General features: G+C 29.7%; 2 protein-coding genes across 2 annotated transcripts; one reads left to right on the plus strand and one right to left on the minus strand.

Moving 5' to 3' along the window:
- Positions 1-287: 287 nt before the first annotated feature.
- On the minus strand, positions 288-1,751 carry MKS88_005072 (mRNA-capping enzyme subunit alpha; the record flags this gene model as incomplete). Its single annotated transcript, XM_067218300.1, has 1 exon — positions 288-1,751. One exon carries the CDS (start codon positions 1,749-1,751, stop codon positions 288-290), a length of 1,464 nt encoding a protein of 487 aa, XP_067071447.1.
- A 3,067-nt stretch (positions 1,752-4,818) lies between these two features.
- On the plus strand, positions 4,819-13,918 carry MKS88_005073 (uncharacterized protein; the record flags this gene model as incomplete). The annotated part of the gene is made up of 5 exons (XM_067218301.1): positions 4,819-4,854; positions 5,190-5,340; positions 5,584-5,727; positions 6,147-13,225; positions 13,820-13,918. The coding sequence occupies 5 exons, from the start codon at positions 4,819-4,821 to the stop codon at positions 13,916-13,918; spliced, it is 7,509 nt and encodes a 2,502-aa protein (XP_067071448.1).
- Between the last annotated feature and the right edge of the window lie 83 nt (positions 13,919-14,001).

Genomic DNA, 14,001 nt, shown 5'->3' on the forward strand with positions numbered 1-14,001 from the left:
ATGACAAGTGATAGGTGTACAAAAGCTGAACTTTTAATTTTTTTTGAAAAAAAAAAATGCTATATATACAGAATGCGATAAGAAGATAACTTCATATGGAAGCATAACATAAATTTATTTACTTCTTTCAATTTATAAATAGGTCCATCAATATTAGGACGTTCGCATTTATTTAAAAGGGAGCAATTACCGCAAAATGTGCAAATTATTACTGCTAAATTATTCTTGATTTGCTTCTTTCTGTTCCTGTTTTGCTTCCTTTTTTTATCCTTCTCCCTATTGCGGGGTCATTTAGCTCTCCTATTCCTCACTATTTCCTTAATTAGCGAATCTATAGTTATGTTGTCAAGAATACTCTGGATGACCTTATTTAATGTTTTTATATCGTTCGGAATACTCTTATCGAATCGAATTTTTTGAGCTATCCATCCTCCTTCAATTCTTTCTTCACTAGAGTTATCATTTTTACATATGGAGTAAATATTTTTTGAAACATAATAGCATTCAATAATATAATGGGAAATTTTATTATTCATAGCTAATTCTAATAGTTCTTTATATACATCCCCATATGCTGCTAGATAACATTTGTAAGATGTTCTAACACCATTAATAGCTATAAACAATTCAAATTTATTAGGTAATTTATTTTCATCATATACTGTTTCTATTCCAAAATCAACAGTATTCAAATTTAGTGGTTTCCACTTGAGTAGTTGATAAAAATTTCCAGTTATGTAGGGCGAGTGTAAAGGGGTAAATATAATACCATCTGATGTATGCGGTAATTTTTTTGCAATTTGTATTAAATCGCAAATTTGAGTAATTGAATAAAAATCTTTTAAGTAAATTTCAAAAGGGCAGTCCCACTCGTCCAATGTAGACTCCGTGTCTTGTTCAGAAGACTCCTCCAATGAACCCATACCATTTGCACCACTGCCGCTAGTACCACCATCGCAACGTGTATGTATTTGATCATCACTAATGCAAAGTATATTACTGTGTTCACCTCCACTACCGTTATCACTATCATCATCATCATCATGAACACTTTCCCTATGAATTTGAGTACTACTTTTAGTGTGCCGTGTAGAAATGTGTATAGAATTATTTATGTCTAAAGTACTTTCTCCTTTATCATTCATTTTGATAGTATATGAAATACATTTTCTTTTGTTAACGTTTAGAGAGTCGTTTAACGATTCAACTGGATCCTCCGATGTAACAATATTTGACTGAACTTTTTTTTTATATAATTTCAAAGGAGTTATAACATAATTATATGCATTCGTTAATCTTTCTAAATAGGAAAGATTTGTTATATCTTTCCTTTGTATAAATAGTGCATCATAAATTAAATACACTACTTTCTTTTGTTCAATTCCTTTTTTTATATTAAATATTGTATCTTCAACAAGTTCCCCATCTAATAAAGTGAGTTGTTGCTTTATTTTTAAATCTTCGATGGTTGGTATGTGCATATCATTTTTAAAAATTTCATAATTTCTATCAATTAAAAATGTTGTATTTGAAGCTATGAATAAAAAATAACGAACACCATCTGTCTTTTCACATATTAAATATTCCTTATTAAATAAATTTTTTATATTATGCTTTGTTAGAGATACTGGATTACTACCTGGAAAGCCATTTCTTTTCCATTTCAACATTTCGTTGATTTTTGATCGAATTTTTTCCTTCACAAATTCGTTTTCTATTTTTTCCCCCGGACGGTAAATGCTGCTTATCATTCTCACTTGTCGGAAAAGGAAAAAAAAGGAAGAAAATAAAATTACAGAAAAGGAAAATATTACAAATATTTAAATCGTAAATATTGCAACTGGGCACATTTGCATTTCGCTACGCTTGCTGATCCTTCTGCTCCTTCCTTTACTCCTTTGTTTAATTAATGGGTATCTCATTAAGTTTTCCAATAAGGTCATATATATGTTATATCCTTATAAGCTTTCCAAACTCAGCCAATTTTGTTTTTCCCTTTTTGATAACACTTTACCGCTTTTTTCTAATCTCACCCTCTCTTTTATTTTTAAAATATCGTATGGACTTCTTCATATTTTTTCCTCCTCTTCACAAATTTAATACTAAATTATAAGCATACAGATGTCTTTCTACACTTTGTCAAATAGAGAAATATTTATATACTTTTTCAGATGGATTTATTATTTTATTATTTTTTTTTTTTTAAAATGGACCACCAGGTTGATTTTGCATCAAATGATCAAGCATTCGTCGATATGAGGGTGTAAGTACCTGCACGTGATCTTGTATATATAAATATATATATGCATATACATATTGATACGCATGTGCATACAGGTATATGTCTATATGTATGTTTCTTGCGCGTGTTTTATAGGCCAACTTTGCCTGCACAATTATGCTTTATGCCAGTTTGATGAAACACACGTATCATTCAAATTCACCATACATCAATGAATATTCAACAGTTCGAGATTTACATTAAACATTAAACACTGAACATTTTCAGTGTAAAGAAAGGACAGCTTGGTTCAGTTTTGTTGCTAGTGTTTCCCTTGTTCATATAAGTTACTTAATATTTACTCCTTTTTTTTTTTTTTTGCGTTTATTATAGTTCTACCAACTGGTGTACCATTTGCGTTTTACATTTCATTCTGCAAATATATACATACATACATATACATATACATATACATATGCATATTCGTATACAATTTTAATTAAATTTCAAGTATAATTTTAAAAACAAAAAGGTGCCTATTAAAAACATATTTTAAAGTTTTGCCGGTTTTTCCGGTTTTTCCTGTTTTGCCTGTTTTGCCTGTTTTGCCTGTTTGCCTGTTCGTTTGTTCGTTTGTTCGTTCGTTCTTTGTTTTTTGAATTTATTTTTATGGCCCTTTAAAATACGGCGTGTGAAAAATTCTATAAAAATAAAATAAAAATATAATGGTATAAGTATTTGTATATGTATATCCTTGCGTTCATACTGTATTATGCTGCATTTTGTTTGTTATTAATAGGGTTTATATATAAAAAAAAAAAGGGAATAATGTAGAAAGCATATTTAACAAAAATTAGATAATCGTACTACTGGTAACATGAAAAAAATTTTTTTACGAATGCATCCATATGAGTGTACATCCTCTAGAACGTACATCCATATATACATACCCACTTATACATTTTTATTTTTATTTTATGCCAAGTTTAAGAAAGGTTATAAAATGCCACATTCATTTTCATGTTCAGGAATATAACAGCAGATATGTTTTTTCCTTTCCGAAGAATAAAGATTAATAAAACTTATTTTGATGATATACTTACAAACATATATCTTTGTAAGAATTTTACACAAATATTTTTTAATTGAATAAAAGATAAATATTTGACCTTTTTTTTACAGAAAACACGTGAAAAAAGGAAAAACAAATTTTATGTAATTAAAAGGTTCATTACGATTGTGCGTTCATATATGTATATATTATTTTTTTTTTTTTTTTGTCATACATTTATTTATATATATATATGTATATATGTATATATATTTATTTATAAAATAAGAGATAAAAAGTACTATACTTTGTCTGCGTAAATATGATGCATGCTTTTTTGAATTGGCCATTTACACATAGCATGTACGTATGTATGTATATACATACTTGTATGTGTGCTTACTTGTTGCTTTTTTTCAATAGTATTTATATGACTTTTTAACTTAGATTTGTTATTACACTACCTTGCCATACGTGATGTAGAAGCTTTTTTGGAAACTCCGAATAGTTTTGATTAACACATATATTTCTTGATAATTTTTTTTTTTTTTTTTTTTTTTTATATTCCTCTTTTTGTTTTAATTTATTGTACACTTACCGCTATATGTGTTTTATTCTTTGAATAAAATCTGGTGTGTTTTACATATTAATAAAAAGTACTTACTAATTTTTGTTTTTTTCTTTATTCATTAACTGTATTTATTTGTTTTTTATCCGTAAATTTGTGATATGTTATGTGTATATATGACATAATATTGTAACGCTTGTTCATTTGGTATATTTTTACATCAAGGGCTGAAATTTGTGTATTATATTTTCGTTTTACTGTTTCATTTTTCTTTTTAAAACGAAAAAAAATGTATGTCTATTAATATACATACATGTACACGTACATATACATATATGTAAATATATGTTTGTTTGTATGTATGTATGTTTGTGTGTACGTTTGTATGTACGTTTGTATGTACGTTTGTATGTATGTTAGTATGTATGTTAGTATGTATGTTAGTATGTATGTATGTTTGTATGTATGTATGTTTGTATGTATGTATGTTTGTATGTATGTATGTTTGTTTATTTGTTTTTCTTTTTTTAAAGGGCACCATATTATGCTGCTTTAATTGACATGTTCGATTACGTTTTATAATTTAAAGAAGTTGCAAGGTTTTTTTTCCCTTTCTTTTATTTTTTTCTTTTTCCTTTGCTTTTTTTTTTGTTCTCATTTTACCTTATCGCTCTTTATTTTTTAACGTAACATACACACATATATATAATAAGTGTGTATGTATATATATGTATTATGTACATGCGCATATGTACGTGTGTGTCCATTTCAAATGGACATATAGTTTGTAATGACTTTGTATTTCTATCCTTTTCTATTTTCACATGTTAACATCATAAATAATAATAAATGAAAAGTATGTTGCGTATGTGTGTGTTTCTTTTCTTTTTTTCTTTCCTTTAAAAAATTGAACAAATCTATTTGCATTCATTTTACTGAAAGAGAGTGATTTGACGAATTTACGTAGGACAGGATAAAATGAATCAATATGAACAATGGAATCGTAGAATTCGGGTATGTGTGAAAGGATGTACAGCAAAGATGTAAGATATGACAAAGATAGCAGCGATGGAAGGGATAACAAACGAGAGAAAAAAATAGAAAAGAAAAAAAAATGTTTTAATGGGGGATTATACAAGAGTTAAAAATACTTATCAATATGGCTCAAAACGCGTGCTGAGTATTGTCGATTTATTTTCCTTTTGTTAAAATGTTGCTCATATGTATGTACATACGTGTATATATATATATATATTTGTATTTATATTTATATATATATATTTATTCATTTATCTGTTCATTTGTTTATTTTTTTTTTTTATTTTTTTTTTTTTGTTCGCTTTTGTTAGACCATTTGGTACTGCAGCAGTTTATACGTTGAGTACAAAAATGCGCTCAGAAAATCGAGGAAACTACCGGTGGAAAAAAAAACGGAGTACTGGGAAAAGAAACATGAAGAATTTGCTACGAAGATGTTAAATAATATTTACGAACTCCGGGGTGAGTAAAAAAAGAGAAATGGAAAGAGAAATGGAAATAGAAATAGAAATAGAAATAGAAGGAGAAATAGAAAGAGAGAGAGAATGAAAAAGAGGAGAGAGCAAGAACATTCATGCATAATTACAACCCGTGTGCATGTGCTTGAACATAAATGTACATTCATGTGAGCAACATAAGACATCCATGGTATTAATTCACCCAGTAGTACACGAATAAATATGAATTTCCTTAACATTTTAACAGGCTGGTGGGTTAAGGTAGGTCAATTTTTAAGTACTCAGGAAAATATCATGCCCGTGGCATATATAGAGAAGTTTACCAAATTGCAGGACATGATGCCTACGTCCTCATTTGACAAAATAGAAGCGATTTTGAAAAAGGAACTAGGTGAGTATATTATAGTTTCATTTTCCCTTACGTTTGCGAATTTTGGTCCATCATATATAGTTCCACCGTATATAGTTCCTCCGTATATAGTTCTACCATATATGGTTTTACCATATTTAGTTCTACCTTATCTAGGTGTTCTACATTCTGTTCTGCATTTTGTTCTACATTCTGTTCTACATTCTGTTCTACATTTTGTTCTACATTTTGTTCTACATTCTGTTCTACATTTTATCCTGTTTCATTTTATCCTGTTTCATTTTACCCTGCCTCATTTTATCGCGTCTAACTTTTTGAACATCGAGCTGGTGCTTACGTGTGCGACAACCCACATCACGTATAGCTAGTTTATATTATGCCTTAATGAACGCATTTTAATTTAATTTTATTCTATTTTATTTTTTTTTTAACAAAACTAGGAAATATATATGACATATTCGAGAATATTGATAAGGAGCCGCTGGCCAGTGCTTCCATAGGGCAGGTGCATAAAGCCAAGTTAAAAAAATACGAAAAAGATATAAACACTATGAGTGAACAAGATATAAATAGAAACGATTATAATGTTATAGTAAAAATCCAACATGAAGGAATAGATCAATTTTTATCTTCTGATATAAATACACTAAAAAAGGTTTCTTGGGCATTTGGATTAATTGATAAAAATTTCTATTTTACTGATTTTATTGATGAATGGCAAGATTCTGCATCTAGAGAATTAAATTATAAATATGAATTATATCATCAACTATTAGCTTATAATACTTTTAAAAAATCTAAAATTCCATTAAAGATACCCAAAATATATTGTGCTTATACAACGTCTAAAGTGTTAGTAATGGAATATATTAAAGGATTTAAAATTACAGACATAAATTCGATCAAAAAATATAATGTCGATGCGTATGATTTGGTTTATAAAATCATCGATTATTTCGCTTATCAAATTCATAATGATGGTTTCTTTCATGGGGATCCGCACCCGGGAAACATACTCGTTATGATTGAGGATGCGGGAAAAAAGGAGAAGAGTCGGGCGAGAAGCAATAAAAGGAACAGAAGCGTTCATAGGAAGAGAAGTGATAACAGGAAGAGAAGTGCTAACAGGAAGAGAAGTGCTAACAGGAAGAAAAGTGCTAACAGGAAAAGATACACAGATGGAAATTGTCAAACGGGGAACTATTCTGGTGAACAGCCGATTAACATACGAAATGATAGGGTTAACGAGGGTAAACATGTAAACAATAGTATATATAGTAGTAAAGAAAATGTTAGCATTACAGAAAATGATAGTGTGCATAACAATTCTTTAGGTGCTGTTTCTAATGCATCTATCGAAGAATTTATAGATTCTAGATACAACATTGCCAAGATGAAAAGTATTTCAAGTAATACAACGAATAATGTACTTCATAAATCTTGTAGTTTTGTAGACTATACTACTAATAAGAAAAAGGAAAGTCTATCTAATAAAGTATTAAAAGAAGATTATGATTTTGTTATAAATGAAAATATCAATGGTCAAGGGTCCATAAGAAAATGTATATCAAAATCCGACGAGTGCATTTCGTCTTCAAAAGCTACAGGGGATACGACGTTCACACAAGCACAAAATAAAAAAGAGAACGAACGAAATTTAACAAAATTGGTTGAACATGCGCGTGGCAGCCTTCTACACACAGAGCAAAATTTGTTCCCCGAAAGTATCGATGATTTAACAGAGAAGGGGGAAGAAGGAGCAGCAGGGAAAGACGCAGTAGTAGGAGCAAATGGAGCAGTAGGAGAAGACGAAGCAACGGGGGAAGACACTGTAGCAGGGGCAGAGGCAGAGGAAGAAGAAGGGGATAGGGTGAAAATTGGATCAAGTAAATTCGTACCTGTTATAATCGATTGGGGGTTGATAAAGCAATTGGATGGAGTGATGAAACTAGCTTTCTGCAAATTGGTGTACAGTATCAACTGCATGAACGTGTTAAATATAATCGAGGCGTTTGAGGATATGGGTTTTTGCTTTAAGGAAAATTTTACGTATGACCCAGAAATATATATAGAGAATTTGAAAAATTTTTTTTTTAAAAAGTTAGAAGAGTCGAAAAGCAAAGGAAACGATGGAGTTAAAGAAGATGTTAATGATAATGAAGAACCAAATAAGCATAAAAATGTAGACATGTTGAGAAATATTGATAAAAAGGATGTTTATGATAAAAACCCTATAAGTGATGTACCTAAAGATATCATATTTTTTATGCGTGTTGCTTCTTTATTACATGGATTATGTACACAAATGGATGTTAAAATAAATTATTTAAGTATCTTTTCAAGAAGAGCAAAAGAAGCATTAGAAAAAATTTACAAGCCTATGAATAAATCGATATATACTATTCCTATTGATAAGATACCCAATTCGTTTTTAGAAAAAAGAATACATAATTTATTAAAAAAATTATATGAACAGAAAAAAATATTAGGATGCCAGGTAGCTATTATACATAATAAGAAAATTGTTGTTGATACATGTGTTGGTATCACAAGTACTATTGATAAAAGACCTATAACAAGGCATTCCTTGTTTAATGGTTATTCTTTAAATAAAGTGATTTTAACCATTGCCTTAATTCATCTTATTTCGAATTCTGTAAATGAACATCATTCCATGGATAGTATACCTTTAAATCTTGATAAAAAGAAAAAAATAAATCAGCAAGATGCGAAAGATGATATAATAAAAAAGGAAGTAAACTCAACCAAAGAAGAGGAAGAAAAAGTAAATGATCACAGCGTATATGTGAGTGAACAAATTAGAAACATTAACAAAATAGAGAATGACTATTTTGTTACAGTAACAAAGGACAACTTGTATTTTCAAGATTCACAATACAAGGGAAAGGGCAATAGGGGCGTTACAGCGCATGCAAACACGGAAGGCATTGATGAAGATATTGATGCCCATGCTTGTGCAGTTGCAACGAGCCCTATCGCCTCTGGTGGAGTTTCTAACCCTGAGAATAATAATCATATGGACGATGGACTCATGGATGTGCGTAGTCTAAACAACTACAGCAGCATATATGGAAAGAATAACAACTACAGTAGATACTGCAGAAATTTCAACTGTAGTGAGAGCAGCAGCGGGGGGGAGGGAAGTGGAAAGGCAGGAACTATTTTTGAACTCGGAAGGAAGAAAAAGATGAGCAAGAGTGGAAGAAACAATGATAGCAGTTGTGGAAGAAACAATGATAGCAGTTGTGGAAGAAACAATGATAGCAGTTGTGGAAGCAATAATGTAAGCAACTCTGGGAGCAACAACTCAAACTCTCAGGACAAAGACCATGTAAGAGGAAATTATCTGTTCTCGGAAAATTTCATTAAAGATATCGAGTCAAAGCAGATAGAGAATTTTAAAAACATGATTAACGAATATATATGTAATTACTGGGATGGATTTATTTGTAATAATAAAAAAAATATAACAATAAAGGATGTACTGACTTTGAAGTGTTTCATTAGAAAACCTTTTCATGACAAAATAACTTTAAGCAAGTTTATAGATTATGAACAGATGATTAACATGATAGAAAATTCGAAAAATTATAATGTAACAAATAAATCAAAAAAGTATGGGGAATATTTATATTTAATTGATACGTATATTATTTCAGAAATCATTCGTAGTATATCTGGATTAAAGTATTATGAGTATATATACAAATATATTATAAAACCTTTAAATCTAAATGAAGAAATGTTTATTCCTATCCCTTCCTATTTGTTAAAGAAGAACGAAGAAGAATTAAAAAAAAGGAACAATAATGGTAATTGCAATAGTAATAGTAACAACAGTAATAATTATTATAGTAATCATAATAATTATAGTAATCATAATAATTATAGTAATAATAATTATTATAGTAATAATAATTATTATAGTAATAATAACACAAATGCTAACAAAAGGGGGAAAACATTTCTTAAAAGTAAAAAACAGTCTGCACCTAAGGACAGTGCTCATAACTTTAACAGTAATGAGTTCCTGTCAACTTCGTTCGTGTCGAGGAAAAACAAAAAGTTAAACGGTGCTTCCAGTGCACATAACGCACCTAACCCGACTAGTGGCATATTTGATGATAAGCATTATATTGTTTTTAGAGGTTATATGAAGAAGGAAAATAATATATTGATAAATAAATATGAAAGTAAAAAAAAAAATGTTGCTCCTAATGAATCCAAGACAATCAACAGGAGAACCATAAGTGTGGAGGTTTGTTTCTCGTCCAGAAAAAATATTTATCATGATAGCAATAAAAGTGTTATGAAGCACAGCAGCGTTGTTAAGGGTAAAATGTTTTCCACGGGTATGTTCGACTCCACAAGGGGGATCTTATCCCAGGGCATGAGGTACAGGGGAAAGGCAAAGAAGGATAAAGAAGCGAAGGAGAAGGATAAAGAGCAGAATGAGAAGGATAAAGAAGCGAAGGAGAAGGATAAAGAAGCGAAGGAGAAGGATAAAGAGCAGAATGAGAAGGATAAAGAGCAAAATGAGAAGGATAAAGAGCAGAATGAGAAGGATAAAGAGCAGAATGAGAAGGATAAAGAGCAGAATGAGAAGGATAAAGAGCAGAATGAGAAGGATAAAGAAGCGAAGGAGAAAGATAAAGAAACGAAGGAGAAGGATAAAGAAGCGAAGGAAAAGGATAAAGAAGCGAAGGAGAAGGATAAAGAGCAGAATGAGAAGGATAAAGAAGCGAAGGAGAAGGATAAAGAATCAAAGGAGAAGGATAAAGACTTAGCTGGGAACAATACTTCCCAGAAAGATGTAGTTCAGAATAACACTACCGAGAAAAGCAGAGTGAACATTCTGGTGAATAACAAAAACGTGGAAGATGCATGTAACAAAACGAAATTTACCTCGAACAAGGGGCTGGAAAGCAGCCTAAAGAATAGAGAAATGATTAGTTTTAAAAGTAGGTTTTTAAATCATGTAGACATTTTAAAAGTGAAGACGAAAAAAATCAATGATTCTATAAAAAATATGTATGAGAATAATGAGAATACCTTTTTAAGAAATTTTTTTATGTCTCATAAGAAAAATGATAATAAACATAATAGTTTAGATCATAGGAATGTAGAAGTTAATTATATATATGATAAAAAATTGCAATATAAAAAAAATTTCAATGAGAAATTTGGTAATAGTTTTTATTATAATGAAATTATGAATGATGTAAGAACGTATAATTTGGAGAGTACATGGAAATTAAAAAATATAAACAAATTAACATCTAAGTTGAGGTCAGGAGACAAAAATAAAAGAAATTATATTTTAAATGGGAAGGATAAGGATAGTGGAAAGGATAATACGAGATCACGTAGATGCACAAATATTAAAACAGCAGAATATAATTTAAAAAACTACAGTCATAACAATGATAGTACTATTTCTTATAATACTAATACAGATGGTTTTATACTTAAATATCAAAATGATATGAATGATTTATTAGATTATAATGTAAACCTTTTGTCTAATAGTTTTTTAAAAAAATTTTCAGGGTATAAGAATAAAAAACATGGCACCAGTAGTGATATTAGTACCAATCATATATACACACTAGAAGAAGATAGCAAATTCTATAAGTTTTCTTATGATGAGAATATTAGAACGTTATATGAAAATGTAGATACGAAAACAAGTGGAGATGAATCAGCGAATAGTTTGCTGAAGGAGAAATATGACAGCTATCAAAGGAGAAACAAAAAATACCGTAAATTGTTTAAATATATCAAGGATTTAAAAAAGTATATAAAAAGGAGGGAAGACAAGATTAGGAACGCGAATTCAACTACTTTTAAAGGAGGCAGCAGTGATAATATAGGTAGTACTAATGTAGGTGGTACTAATGTAAATAGTAGTAATGTAGCTAGTAGTAATGTAGCTAGTAGTAATGTAGGTGGTACTAATGTAGGTGGTACTAATGTAGCTAGTAGTAATGTAGCTAGTAGTAATGTAGCTAGTAGTAATGTAGCTAGTAGTAATGTAGCTAGTAGTAATGTAGCTAGTAGTAATGTAGGTGGTACTAATGTAGGTAGTACTAATGTAAGTAGTAGCAGCAATAACAAAGGTGCAGTGTCAGATGGGAAGGATAATTATGCTAAAAACGTTATTAAGGAAGACGAAGAACTGTTAAAGAAACTAATTGAATACAAGTATTCCATATTACAAAGACAAAGAAAAAATATCATGAAAAAGAAAAATAAGAAAAATATTTACATGAATGAATATTCGGACGAAATAGAAATGTTTAGTGATACGGAAAGCGAATACAATAGTTCAGAAGCGGAGCATGATGGACATCGCACAAGGCATTGGGACGATTATCATGGTAACAACCAACGTGATAGTGATAACAACAATACGTACGAAATGAAAAAGAGAAGAAGCATTAATGAAAAGAAAAAGAAATTGGAGGTTTATCTCATCATGAATAATCTATATAATAAATATAATAAGGGAATAATACCAGAGGAAAGTCATACAATAAATAAAAAGACAGATGTATACTGGAGGTTGGCATATGCAAAGAGGGATATAAACCTAGTTGATACTGTATCAAACAATGACTGGAATGAGAAATTTGATAGCATTTTTAAGTCCAAGGTGAAAACCAAGAGAAATGGTGGTACTTCTGGAGGTAGTGGTAGTGTAGACGATATTAGTGGTAGTGATACCGAGATGGACGAAAGCAATCATATAGCAAATGAGAAAGATATCACAAATCGCAATAATAGTAGTAATAATAACAACAGTAATAGTAATAATAATAGTAAAAATAATAATGGTAACAACAATAGTAACAATATCAGTAACAACTGTAACAATAGCAGTAACAACTGTAACAATAATAATACCATGAGTGAGAACATCCACCTGGAAACAAAACTAAAAAACTATGTAGATACCTTCAATGTGAAGCAGTATAATAAATACATTACCTCTTTTCAGTTAGCACAGGCAAAACCTTATGTAGTTGATCCATTAATATATGATTCCAAAAAAATACTTGATAAATTCATTCCAATTAATGGAAGATATACTGCTAGAGCTTTGTGCAAAATTTTAGCCTTTACTAATAATCAATTTTTCTTCCCCTCATATATTATGAACAAAGTCAGGAAAACTTATTCACTTGATAACAGTATAGAATCTTTAATGCTAACGGGAGGTATGAGTAGAAAATGGGGGATGGGATTTCAACTCTTTGAATGCGAATATCAAAATGAAATAAATGAAAACTTTTATATGTTCAGGAAAAAGAGGAAAACAAAAGGAAAGCACAGGAATAGAACAAAAAAGATGAATAAAGAAAATGCAAATGTTTTAAAAAAGAAAAGAATTGTTGGATATGGACAATCAGACTTCTCTGGATGTCTAGCCATTTCGTTTCCCGAAATTGATCTTTCACTTACAATACTCTTATCAGATATTTTTAAGGGAGCTGATGTAATTTATATGGCAAAAGAAAAAAAATTAATTTTACGTGGAAATATTGAGATCTGCGTTTAAGAAAAAAAATAAAAATACACGGCGTTTGTTTGTATGTATATGTGTATGTATGTGTATGTATGTGTGTGTATGTATATATGTATATATGTGTGTATGTATATGTATATATGTGTGTATGTATATGTATATATGTGTGTATGTATATGTATATATGTGTGTATGTATATGTATATATGTGTGTATGTATATGTATATATGTGTGTATGTGTATGTATATATGTGTGTATGTGTATGTATATATGTATGTATGTGTATGTATATATGTGTGTATGTATATGTGTGCATGAGTGTCGGCATACATTTATATAGCTTATATTCTTGATCCATGAAACCACTTCCAAATTTTTTACCTTCGAAAAATGTCCTGTTTATTTCATTCATAAATGGAAATTTTGTACAAAAGTTATTTTGAATAGATATTTTGCAGAAATTTTTTATATTTTTATATATTCTTATATATTTTTTTAATTTTTTTATATATTTTTTTATTTTTCATTTATTTTTATTTTCCCCCTCCGTTTTTATTATTAGGTGGCGCATCTCATATTGGACTACGTGCTGAAATTATATGGCTTAAAACCGAAGTGGAAATTACCTATAAAAGTGTCTGAGCTAATTAAAATTTTGTAGAATTTGGTACAGGTAAAACGTGAATGAATAACCAGAGAGAAAAAAAGGCTCAGCTCGTGCAAAAGATATATTGTTTCTGTTTC

Source organism: Plasmodium brasilianum, chromosome 13, assembly GCF_023973825.1.
Source record: "Plasmodium brasilianum strain Bolivian I chromosome 13, whole genome shotgun sequence".
NCBI lineage: Eukaryota > Apicomplexa > Aconoidasida > Haemosporida > Plasmodiidae > Plasmodium > Plasmodium brasilianum.